Below are 11,914 nucleotides of genomic sequence, written 5' to 3' on the forward strand. Positions count from 1 at the left end.
CTGCAGTCTATGGGGTCGCAAAGAGTCCGACACGACTGAGTGGCTGAACTGCACGAGACGCTCACTTTCGGATGTCAGATGATATTCAGCCCAGAAGTTAATGGACGGGACCAAACCATTAAAATCTGTGGTCAGCTTTTGGGGGAAACTGCAGAGCTTTATGTTAAGAGTCATCCTTGAGAATCCGAGGCCTTGACCTTCTCATCAGGTCCGTGGGGGTGGGGATGGGATGGGGTGGGATGGGGGCGTCATCTCGTCAGAGCCGGGCCTTCCGCTTGCCCTCGGCATGTGGGCAGGTGTGGTGGAGCTTGGCCCGGCCAGGCGGAGAAGTCCTTGCGTCCGGCGACTAGCGCGGGGTTCTGACTGCAGAACCGCGGGCAGCGGAACGGCAGCACGGCCACCCTCGCTCCGCTCACCGCCCACCCAGCCTAGGTGGGCGAGGCGAGGGCCTGAGGGTTTTGGAAGGAGCTGCGCGTGTTGGGGGTAGGTATCTCGTCCGGTGGAAGGTGGAGGCTTCTGAGGCGCTGGAACCCTCGTCACCCCGAACCTGCTCCCGGGGGCCGTGAATAGTCGACCTCCAACTTTTCCCAGGGCGGAGGTCCGGCCGCGCCCGTCGGTCCGCAGGCATCTGGCCGGCAGCGGGAGGTCGCGTCCACGCGGTCTTTCGCCTGGGTCGCCTCCGGATAGACGCGCGGAGGGACTGTTTGTGGTCGGCAAGGGCAGTGGCGACCGGACGGGGCGTGCCAGACCCCCCGGGGGACCGCGGCCCTCGGAAAGGGGCTGGCAGAGGGGGCGGGGCGCGGCAGGCGGGGCGGCCCGAGTTGGGGGGCGGGGCGGCCGGCGCGGGGGGCGCGGCCCGGTTCGGGGCGGGGCGGCTCCGGGTTCCGCGCTCCGTCCGCCCTCGCTCCCGCGCCGCGCGCCCTCCCGCTCCCACCAGCCTGTGCCGCCACCGCGGCAGCCGGCGAAGCAACTTCCCGAGCGCCCGCGACCGCCGGACCCCGGCGCCGCCCCCGGCCCAGCGCACCGCCGGCCGAGGCCATGGACGCGCTGGCCTGGCTGCTGCCCCCGCTCCTGCTGCTCTGCGCGCAGCACCGAGGCGCCAGGTGAGCGAGAGCCGGTCCGCCCTGCGGCCGCCCTCGGTGCGGATCCCGCGCCGCCGCGCCCGGGCTGAGAGATGGAGCCCCGCGCGAAACCTGGTCTTCAGGGCCCCGGTCTGTCCCCCGCCCACCGGTTCCCACCGTGTCTGCCCCCATCCCCTCCTCCACGACTCTCCCCGCGCCGGCCCTCCTCTCTCCAAACTCGCCGCGACGATGCCCTTGGGCGCGGGCAGCGGCGTGTTCTAGGTTCCGGCTGCCCCGGTGCTGTCCGCCGTCCCGGTGCTGAGCCCGGCCGCGGGGCCGGTCGAGGGCGTCACAGCAGCTCTCCGTTCCTCCCCAGCCGGGGCTCTCCTGCTGAGCTCGGGTTCCTTGGCCCCGGCCGCCACTTGGCCGGTCCCTGGCTGGCTGTTGTCCTTCCAGGCGCGGCTTGAGCGCTCAGCATGGAAGAAAGGAGGGGTCCTGAGAACACGGGGAGCAGGTTGTGCCCCTTCTCCTGACAGCATCGCTCCCACAGCAGCTTCCGTGCAGCTCGCAGTCTGGGGTGGACACGAAGGCGCTTCCTGATAGCGGGTCTGGTTGTGGGTCTCCCTTCTGGGGCCATTTCAAATGCCACCCAACTCTAGAGCATGCGAGCGGGGGAGCCAGGTGCCCCTGGCAGGAAAGAGACTCCAGATTTCTCCTTAATTCTGTCAGGAGAGCAGATGAGGTGCCCTGTCTGCCCTAGAGAGGGAAGCGGCTAAGAAGAAAGGTCTCTGTGCTGAGGCTCCCTCACTGGCTCCCAGGGCCAGTGCAGTCCCAGCTCGCTTTTTGCATCTCTGCGGGCTAGACTTGATGTGGGCCCTGGGTCACCCAGTGTCCTGAGCACTGAGTCTGGTCACCTTTGAGGGGCCTTTTTGAAAATCAGCTGGGTACAAGGGCTGCAGAAAAAGCAGGGCAAAGCCAGCTCTCCCCACCCCTTTCCCCAGCATTCCAGACTTCATGGTCAACCAGCTGATGCCCCAGACTTTAAAAGCTAGAAATGGTTGAATGCTGACCTGTGTTTTGGCTGTAGGTGCTCCGTCAACATGTAGCATGACTCTGTGTGTGTGTGGTCACACCTTCCTTGTTGGTGGGTAGGCATAGAGTCAGGAGGGCCTGGGTCTGGCTGGAGAGGCGGACATCCTGCTGAGGTCACAGACAGTGCTGATGTGGCCCCTGTCCCATGCCTTGTTTTCATCAAGCCCGATGGGCCGTTCTCCTCTCTCTTCTCCCGTTTCATGGTCCCAGGAAGGACAAAATGTCCTGGTGTGGCCATGGGCAGATGTGCTGGGAGCTGGGTGAGGTCAGCTGCTGGCTCAAGCCCTCAGTCTTGTAGCCCCAGTTCTGAAATACAAGCTGCTCTGAACTCCCAAGTCTTTATCCAAGTTTGACACCAAAACTCACCTGGCAGCAAAGCCTGCCCTGCTCATTTTGTCTTTATTCATGCTACTCATGGGGCATATTTACATGTTTCCTGCTGGAAAATTCTCCAAACACCTCTTTCCCCCAACCAAATCCATAAGTGCCTCATATCGCCCTTCACCAGTGTTCTGAACTCTGGCCCCACCTGGATCCTAGGTTGTGGGGTGAGGGGGACCTGTCTGCCTGCAGGAAGGCTGAGGCCCCAGTTGGGACAAGAACCTCCAGGCTTTGGGGGCCTTCGTCCATTCAGGCCTCCTTTCCCATCTGCTCTGTGTCCCTCCGCTTGAAAACCAGAGGAACAGTAACCTCACTTCCTTCGTCACCTCCTTCCACTGGGGCAGTGTGGGGGTGGGCCGTGGGGCTGAGGGAAGGCCCTCTCTGCTGCAGCTACTAAGCCAGATCCCAGGGTTTCTGGTGGGATGAGAAGGGGGTGAGCCTCACAGACTTTGTGTTTCGGGTCAAGGCCATGCTTCCCTGAGTTTGAAGGTCGGCTCACACAGCGGCCACCCAAGCTTGCCGGCTGCACACCTGAGTGGGTGGCCTCCCCAGCTGCTGGCACCTCCGTCTCCCTGGAGAAGCTGCGCCTGCGGCTCCTGCCCGCCTTCACCTCCCGTGTGAGCATTGTGGTGTTTGCCTTGGTAACTGAGGTGCCAGAACGGTGGTGGCTGCTCTAGAAGCAGAGCTTTCAGGGATCTGTGGGCTCTCATGTGCACGGGGGAGGCTCCTGGGGGGCACCTGCCGCCTTGCTCAGCTATGCCCACCTTCCCTTCCAGTCCCCAGGGACCCAGGCAAGTGACGGGCTGGGCTCTCTCTCAGGAGAGAGGAGAGGAGAGTGAGGCCAGGAGAGGGCGGGGCCTGGCTACAGCAGGGGTGGCCAGGGTGGAAGCTGCCTGTGATTTCAAGGCACCTGCTTCATTCAGGAGCTTGAGCCTGACATGTCTCTGAGCTCTAGGCCAGTGCTGGCCAGACCCCTTCACAGGATAAGGTCGATGCCCCCGCTTTCTAACTCCATGCAGAGCTCCCCCCAGTGGAGCCAGTTCCTGGCCCACCCCCACTGCCTCTGCCAGAACCAGTGGCGTTGGGCGGGGTCCTCCAGGACTCAGAGCAGCATGGCCCTCAGGCCACCCCAGCCCCAGCATCCCTTCACAGCTGCCGAAACAGCCATCCTCATCTCAGGTGGGATGTGACCCAGGGGAGCCTGCTCCCTTCTTGCCCCTGGAGACGGCAGAGGCTGACTGGGGTCCTGACACCTTCTGGTGAGCTTCAGGGGGGTGCTGCCCTTGACCTTGCCTCTGTGCCCCTGAGTGGATGTGGGGACCCTGTCAGCCTGAGCTCAGGAAGGATGGCGTCTCCTAACAGCCCGGCTGCAGGTAGGCCAGCCACTGCATAAGATGGCATCTGGGCTGGTCCAAAAATAAAGCCTTGTTCAATCCCTTCACATCCGACCTTCAGAGTGACCTCCATTTGCATTTTTAATTGTGCTCTACTAGGGATTAGGGCTTCAGTTAATTCTGTCTTTTACTTTGTCACCAAAGAACCTGCCCTGTCCACACGCCCCACCCAGCCTTGCCTGGAGGGACCCCGTGGGCCTGCAGGGTGGGGCAGGCTTCTCAGGGCTCACTAGCTGAGGTCCTCCTGTCATGGTCAGCCTCTACATAGGCACCCGGCCTGGTGCTTCCCAAGCCCCTGGCAGCCCCCAGGGCTTCTTGAGCCCGCCTGTGTGGATGGCTTCAGGGCTGGTCCAGCGGGTTGCTCAGCCCCACCGACTGCAGCGGAGCTTGCTCCTGGCCCTTCTCTTCCCACCACCCCCCAGTTGGTCTGGACAAGGCCCCTTCCTGTCTCCACAGCCTGACCAACCCAGCCCAGCTTCCCACACCTCCACGACGGCCCCCAGTTTATCCCCAGGACACTCCCCAGCCCCTCCCTCACCAGTACCAGTTCCCCACCTCCGGCCCCCCGTCCACCCCTCTCCACTCTCTGCCCAATGCCTCCCGCTGCCCTCCAGGCCCCTCCCAGGGCCCTCCATGCAGAGTCCTTGCCTGCCTCCCACCTCTTCCTGTCCCTGAGACTCCCATTCTCTCTCTTTGGGCTCTGATGTTATTTTTCCCAGGGGGCCGGTGAGGGGTGGCTGTCCCTGCCTCCCCAGCCAGAGGACTCCTGACCTCACCTTTCAGTGACTCTGTTCACACTCACAGCCCTCGAGTTGTCACCCCTCACAGACACTGACCGTGTTGGGCTTGGCCCACAATTGACCTTGCCTGGCTCAGCCACATCCCTGGAGTAGGGCAGCACCGAGGGTCTTGCCTGCCAGATGAAGGGTGGATGAATACAGGAGTAACCAGGCAGCTTCCTGCAGGGCCAAGAGCAGGACCAGGAGAGGGATGGGGTCAGTGGAGGTGGGGGGAGTCAGCTTGAAGACGTGGGTGTGGTCAGAGTTAGGGCTGGAGAAAGGAGGGTGGCCAGAGGGCAAGGTCTGGAGGGTGAAGCAGGCTTCTAAGAGGGGAGATGGGAGAGGCGAGTCAGGAAGCACTGCAGCCTGGGGGTGCTGGGGTGAGGGCAGAGCTGGGAGGGGTGGGAAGCAGCCCCGAGGGGGCCAGTGGGGCCAGGGGTCTCCTCAAGGTGGCCAGAAGGGCCCAGAGTGGGGACCTGGGCATGCGGCCACACCTGACTCAGGGACAGGGAGGAACAGCCTCAGGTTCCTTGCAACCCTCATCCAGAACTGGCTGGTCATGTCCCCTCTCCCGTGGGCAGTGGCCAGGCTCTGGCCAAGGTGACCTGGAGGCCTTCTCTGCTCAAGGGGATGGAAGTGACTCAGGGGGAAACTCAAGGGTTGCTCCTAAATGTCCCTTCTCCTTCTGACTGTCCGATTTAGGAGAAATGCCCCTCCCCCACGGTGGGCCGGAAGAGGAAAGGAGTGTGAGGGTCCCACGTCTGCTGTAACAGTGGCTGCAAGCTGGGGGATGTAACAGGAATTTATCCTCCAGTAATTCTGGGGCTGGAAGTCTGAAGCCAAGATTTTGACAGGGCTGGGAGAGCCTGTCCGTGCCTCTCCCCAGCCCCTGGGAATGCTGGAGTACTCTGTGTCCCTTGGCTTGTGGCCGCATCACTCAGACCCCTGCCTCTGTGGGCATGTGGCTTCTCCCTGGATGTCCATTTCCTCTTCTTGTAAGGATATCCATCCTGGATTTAGAGCCCACCTAGTCTAGCATGACCTTATCGTAATTAATAACGTCTGTCAAGTCCCTATTTCCCATTAGGGTTCCATTCTGGGGTTCTGGGTGAATATGAATCTGGGGGGCACTGTTCCCCAGAGGATGGGTGAGCAGAGGCGAGGTGGGCCAGCAGAGCCACTGGGACATCCGGCAGTCAGCGTGTCCAGGCCACAAGACGCCTGTGTGTGTGTCCCTGTGCGGCACCCCTAGGGACAAATATCACCAGCACCAGCCGACGGTAGGGTTCACCTGAACCAGCGGACACGGCCCGCAGCTGCTCCGGGGTCAGGCTGAGCCCCAGAGGCACGTGGTAATTTAGGGACTTCTGGGGCCTGCCTAGGAGGGGACAGACAGAGCTGGAAGCCAGACTGTGGCCTCCCCATGGGCCCTGGCCTGGCCCTGGGTCTCTCCCTGCCCAGCCCTGGGTCTCTCCCTGCCCCCAGCCCTTAGCCTCCTGGTCACACTTTTTTTTTCTCCCATCACCTCCTACAGGATACTTGGCCCTCAGAGCTGAATGAGAGGCCCTGTGCTCTTCGTGGGGTCCCCCAAGGCCAACTTGTTAAGGAACCCCAGAAGTGGAGGTGTAGTCTGGTTATGGAGGGAGGCTGGGGCCTCTGCCTGACCTGGCATCCACCCTCAGGGCCAGGGAGAAGGGGTGGGGGAAGAGGTTAAGGAGTTCTGGGTCCTGCACCTCCCGGGGTCCCTGTGTCCCTGGAGGGCCTTCTCCCTGTCCATTTCTGGCCTAACTGACCAGGACAGGCTCTGTCCCTGGTGCCCTGCCTGTAAGCAGTGGACTTTGTGTTTCCAGGGCAATGAATGACATTGGCGACTATGTTGGCTCCAACCTGGAGATATCCTGGCTCCCCAACCTGGACGGCCTGATAGAGGGCTATGCCCGCAACTTTCGGCCCGGTATTGGAGGTGAGAGTGGCTGCCAGACTCGGGCAGACCCTGGGTCAAGCCATGATGTGAACCCTGCTGGGCTCCGGGCTGGGGCAGACCCTGGGTCCCCAAGAGTGCATCAGAGCACCAGTCCCCAGGAAGCCGGCTGGGAAGGTGAGTCTGCTCAGGTCTGGGCAGGTCTGCACCAAGACAGCCTCCCCTGCCAATCCCCCAGCTGTTCCCTGTCCTGCCCGTGGGGGCATTTGCTGGCCTGGCCAAGTACTCGGGGATGCTGGGGCCTGGGCTCAGCCCAACCTGCCTCTAACCCTGCTCCTTCCTTGCAGGCCCCCCTGTGAACGTGGCACTCGCCATCGAGGTGGCCAGCATTGACCACATCTCGGAGGTGAACATGGTAGGTCCCATTGGCACCACGCCCCTGCCCCAGCTGTGTGCCCTGAGGAGCGGAGGGGCTGACGGCCAGGCCTCTGCACCCCCAGGAGTACACCATGACGGTGTTCCTGCACCAGAGCTGGCGTGACAGCAGGCTGTCCTACAACCACACCAATGAGACCCTGGGCTTGGACAGCCGCTTCGTGGACAAGCTGTGGCTCCCAGACACCTTCATTGTGAACGCCAAGTCCGCCTGGTTCCACGACGTGACTGTAGAGAACAAGCTCATCCGGCTGCAGCCCGACGGGGTGATTCTCTACAGCATCCGGTGGGCTGCCTGCGAGCGCCGCTGGGAGCTGGGGGTGGGGTTGGGGGGGACGGGGTGGTATTTATATCCCCAACAACCAGCAGCTGTGCAGGAAGCAGAGGTTGCTGGCCAGCAGCCAGCAGAGGCCGCTTTTTGGCTAACACGTGCCCTTTCCTTTTTAAATTGAGGTGAAGTTCACATAGCACCAAATCAAGCATTTAAAAGTGAACAATTCCGTGATTTTAGTACACGCCCCACGGTGTGCAAACACCACCTCCAGCCAGTTCTAACACACTTCACCCTCAAAAGGAGACCCTGTCCCCATCAGCAGTCACCCTCTTCCCTCCTCCTGGCTCCAGAAACCGCCAATCTGCTTTCCAGCTCATAGATTTGCCAATTCTGCACATTTCACACAAAATTAATCCTACGCCACGTGACCTTTCATGTTTGCTTTTTTCCACTTAGTGTAGTGTTTTCAGGGTTCATCTGTACTGTAACATTTATCAGAATTTCCTAACTCTTTATGGCTGAACCACATTCCATTGCGTGGACACACCAGTTTGTGTATCCACTTCTCCATCAATGGACAGCTGTGCTGCTGTGGACACACCTGTACATGTATTTGTTTGTTTTCTGATACACGCCATTTAAAAGTGGACTTAATCACCAACATTTTAAAAATCAGGAGATTTACACAAAAACCTAAATTCTCTTGGAAAATCAGCCTTTTTCCAGGCTGTAGGGTCAGTGGGGACACCTTGAGGCCATCCCCCGTGATAGGCAGGAGGAGGACGCTCAGGGTGGACCTGCCTTCTTGGCTCCTGACTTAGATAGGTATTCTGAAGGATGAGTAAAGTGAACAAAATCCAGTTATTGATCCCTGAAGCGAGACCCACAAATATCTGTAAAGTGGCCACAGTTTCTGCCCAGATGTCAGCAGCTTGCTGACAAAACCAGAGGCAACTTGGCCACTGCCCCCGAAGCAAGGTCCCACTGGCCATATGCAGGGACATCTCTGCCGTGGGGGGCAGGGGAGCCACCCATGGCCCTGGGCTGGCCTCACCCCGGCAGACTGGTGTTGTCTGGGCAGAATCACATCCACGGTGGCCTGCGACATGGACCTGGCCAAGTATCCCATGGACGAACAGGAGTGCATGCTGCACCTGGAGAGTTGTGAGTGTGGCTGGCCTGCCGGTGGGAGGGAGAGGTTGCAGGGGGTGGGGGTGGGGGTGGGGGCGGGGATCAGGAGGCACTGGGGGGGCAGGGCACTGGAGGTGGTGGAAGGGGACTGGGTGGGGAGGTGGGCAGGGGGTGCTGGGGGGATGGGGGTGGGGTGCATGTGGGGGATGGGGGTGGGGCACTGGAGGTGGCGGGGGGGGGGTTGGGAAGGAGGCAGGGGACACTGGGGGAGGGGTGCGCTGGCCTGGGGGTGCATGGGGAGAGGTGGGGGCATGGGAGAGGGGCAGTGGGGTGGGGATAGGGGGCAGAAGCATAAGGAAGAGAAGGGAGCAGCCTGGCCCTCCTCCCTTGAGTCAGTGTCCTGCCCTAGACAGCCGGCCCCAGAGCCCAGATGAGACAGATATCTATGTCATTGTCCAGTATGGTGGCCCCTGTGGGCCACCTGGCAAGGGTGGCCTGCACTTTTGCCAGCTCCTCTGGACTTGCCCACCTTTCCAAGGCCCCAGGTGTGGTCCTGGGCTCCTTGCTCCCTGTGTCTGTGTATCAAACCCAGGGCAGTCCTGTAGGGGCCGCCAGGGGCTGGGGAGGGGAGCTGCCAGAGGCTGGGGAGGGGGGTTGCCAGGGGCTGGGGAGGGGGGTTGCCAGGGGCTGGGGAGGGGGTTCCAGGCCCTGCAGCCCATCCACGGCCTCTCCTGCAGACGGCTACTCATCTGAGGACATTGTCTACTACTGGTCCGAGAACCAGGAGCAGATCCACGGGCTGGACAAGCTGCAGCTGGCCCAGTTCACCATCACCAGCTACCGCTTCACCACAGAGCTGATGAACTTCAAGTCAGGTAATGTGGTCTCTTCCTGTGAGCCCTACTGCTAGTTTTCTAGTGCTTTCCATGGGGCCCCTAGTCAGCTCTGAGGGCCCCGAGGTTGCAGCTAGAAAATTGCTGGTCAGTGCAGGCCGTGCCTGGCCTAGCTGCTCGGGACAGGCCGCAGTGCAAGCCCAGGTCAGGTTTTCCCGGTTTTGCTCCTCGGCCCTTCATTGCCTCCCAGGGTTTGGGGGGCATGTGATGGGGTTGGGGGTACCTGGGGGGTACATTGTCTCCTGGCCTCTCCTGCCCCTTCCCACTCCTGCTGCACAGTCATTGGAGTCAGTGAGCCCAGACTGGCTCTTTCTTGGTGCTCAGCTGTGCACAGGGAGGGTGGAGGGACAGGGGTGGGGGACCATGCCCTGGGAGGGTCCTGGAGGGCCAGCAGACACACTGGGCTCTCCTCCCTTTCCTCCGGTGGCCCCGCAGCAAGGCCGGCCCTTTCCTGACCCATCAGGCTGTCGGGGAGGTGGGGACGAGGGCCCTCCTTCCTTGGGAGGCTGGCAGTGGCCCTGCTGCTCCCCCAACCCTCCTCTCCCAGCGCTGCTGTGGGTGGTGGGCGTGGTGCTAATGCTGTGGGCGGCTCTCCGGCAGCTGGCCAGTTCCCCCGGCTCAGCCTGCACTTCCACCTGCGGAGGAACCGCGGCGTCTACATCATCCAGTCCTACATGCCCTCCGTCCTCCTGGTCGCCATGTCCTGGGTCTCCTTCTGGATCAGCCAGGCAGCGGTGCCTGCCAGGGTGTCTCTAGGTAGAGGGCCCTGGCCTGTCCTCCAAGGGAGCTGGTGGGAGGGTGGGAGTCGGGCCTGGACCCGTTCTGAGCACTGGCCCACATCCTGGGGCAGAGGCCGGCCAGGCCAGACCTGGAAAGAGGAGCCTGACCTGCACTCAGGTTGGGTGGGGTGGCAGAGCTCCAGGAACGGCACCCTCTGTGCCCCCAGGCATCACCACAGTGCTGACCATGACCACGCTGATGGTCAGCGCCCGCTCCTCCCTCCCACGGGCGTCAGCCATTAAGGCATTGGACGTGTACTTCTGGATCTGCTATGTCTTTGTGTTCGCCGCCTTGGTGGAGTATGCCTTTGCCCACTTCAATGCTGACTACCGGAAGAAACAGAAAGCCAAGGTCAAGGTTAAGGAGCAGAGGGCTGAGGTGAGGCTGGGCAGGGCAAAGGACAGTCCCTCCCCCACCCCAGCACCGCCAAGGGTCAGCATTGCCCGCAGGGTGGGGGACATTTTGTCCTGTGCTCAGCCCGTCCCCCTCTCTCCTGCTATGTGGATGGAGCCACTGGTTGGGTTGGGGTCCCCCCTGCAGGCTGGGTCAGGGGTCCCCCCTGCTGGCTAGGTTGGGGGTCTCTCTGGCTGTCTGGGTTGGGTTCCTGCCCCTCGCTGTCAGGGTCTGGGCCCCCCTGCTGGCTGGGTTGGGGTCCCCCTGGCTGGCTGGGTTGGGGTCCCTGCCTCCCACTTCCCGGTGCTCAGCCTGCCCCCTCCCCATGCAGATGGACGTGAAGAATGCCATCGTGCTCTTCTCCCTCTCCGCTGCGGGCGTTACTCAGGAGCTGGCCGTGTCCCGCCGGCCTTGCCGCGTGCCTGGGAACCTCATGGGCTCCTACAGGTCTGTGGAGGTGGAGACAGGGGAGACAAAGAAGCAGGGGAGCCAAGGGGGCCTCCGTGGGCTCCTCAAACCCATCGATGCAGACACCATTGACATCTATGCCCGTGCTGTGTTCCCCGCGGCCTTCGCCGCCGTCAATGTCATCTACTGGGCCGCATACACCATGTGAGGCCCACGGGGGGCTTCACCGGCCCAGGACCTCCTGGGGGAAGGATCCTGGGCAGCTCTGAGTATTTCAGAGGAGGCAGGACCACGGGCCAGATGAGATGAGAGGAAAGCTTTGGCCTCACTCAGCGCCCTGAGGCTCTGACCCCACATTTGCCAGGACCCTGTCTGCAGACACCTCCTCTCCAGCAGCCCAGACGCCTGACCCAGGAGCCAGGCAGGCACGGCCCTGGGAGCTTCACATCAACTCGGAGAAGGATCCTGACTCTGGGACTGGCTTTGTGGGTCTGGACCAGGGAGGGGGAGGAGGCCGGGTGAGGATGGTGCTCAAGTCTCGCGAGACCATGGGAAAGGCATTCCCAGGCCTTGGGTCCCAGCATGAAATAAAACGGAGTTTTTGGCCATCGCTCACACTGTGGCTGTGGCCTCCTCTCCTGGGGCCTTCACGGCCCTCCTCCACTGCGGGTTCCACAGGTTTGGGACAGAGGGGCTCCGGGTTGGGATGTGGGGGCTGAAGGTGTCCCTGAAGCTCATGGCAAGGTGCCACCATGGTGCCTTCTGAACGTGGTGTTGGGACAACAGTGACCACCAAGTCCCCACAAATGCCCAGCCCCTCCCACCTCTGCTGCCACCAGGGCCTCAGGGTGACAGGGCCACTGCTCTCAGAAGGGCTCCAGGTGCTCCCACAACAGAGCAGAGCAGGCTGTCACACTGGAGGGAACAGAGGCGACCGTGGGGCAGCTGTGGGTGAGCCGTCTACTGCAGGGT

At 62.0% G+C, this 11,914-nt stretch overlaps 1 protein-coding gene across 3 annotated transcripts; it reads left to right on the top strand.

Annotated features, from left to right (window-relative positions):
* The first annotated feature begins 261 nt into the window (after positions 1-261).
* On the top strand, positions 262-11,559 carry GABRD (gamma-aminobutyric acid type A receptor subunit delta). 3 transcript variants are annotated; one of them, XM_070474150.1, is made up of 9 exons: positions 262-483; positions 6,558-6,670; positions 6,976-7,043; positions 7,129-7,349; positions 8,419-8,501; positions 9,206-9,343; positions 9,962-10,117; positions 10,308-10,519; positions 10,866-11,559. In XM_070474150.1, exons 1-9 carry the CDS (start codon positions 287-289, stop codon positions 11,148-11,150), a joined length of 1,473 nt encoding a protein of 490 aa, XP_070330251.1. In that variant the 5' UTR covers positions 262-286; the 3' UTR covers positions 11,151-11,559. The 3 variants fall into 3 exon arrangements, with proteins under 3 accessions (XP_070330251.1, XP_070330252.1, XP_020729450.2); XM_070474151.1 differs by having other exon boundaries at positions 7,159-7,349; XM_020873791.2 differs by lacking the exon at positions 262-483 and adding an exon at positions 855-1,103.
* The last annotated feature ends 355 nt before the right edge of the window (positions 11,560-11,914 follow it).

The sequence above is a fragment of the Odocoileus virginianus genome, chromosome 11, assembly GCF_023699985.2.
Source record: "Odocoileus virginianus isolate 20LAN1187 ecotype Illinois chromosome 11, Ovbor_1.2, whole genome shotgun sequence".
Classification (NCBI taxonomy): Eukaryota; Metazoa; Chordata; class Mammalia; order Artiodactyla; family Cervidae; genus Odocoileus; species Odocoileus virginianus.

Coding starts and splice junctions, on each gene's coding strand:
- GABRD (XM_070474150.1), top strand. CDS start 287: ATGTGGGCAGGTGTGGTGGAGCTTGGCCCGGCCAGGCGGAGAAGTCCT. Junction 6,671..6,975: donor CTTTCGGCCCGGTATTGGAG/GTGAGAGTGGCT, acceptor CCTTCCTTGCAG/GCCCCCCTGTGAACGTGGCA. Junction 8,502..9,205: donor CATGCTGCACCTGGAGAGTT/GTGAGTGTGGCT, acceptor CCTCTCCTGCAG/ACGGCTACTCATCTGAGGAC.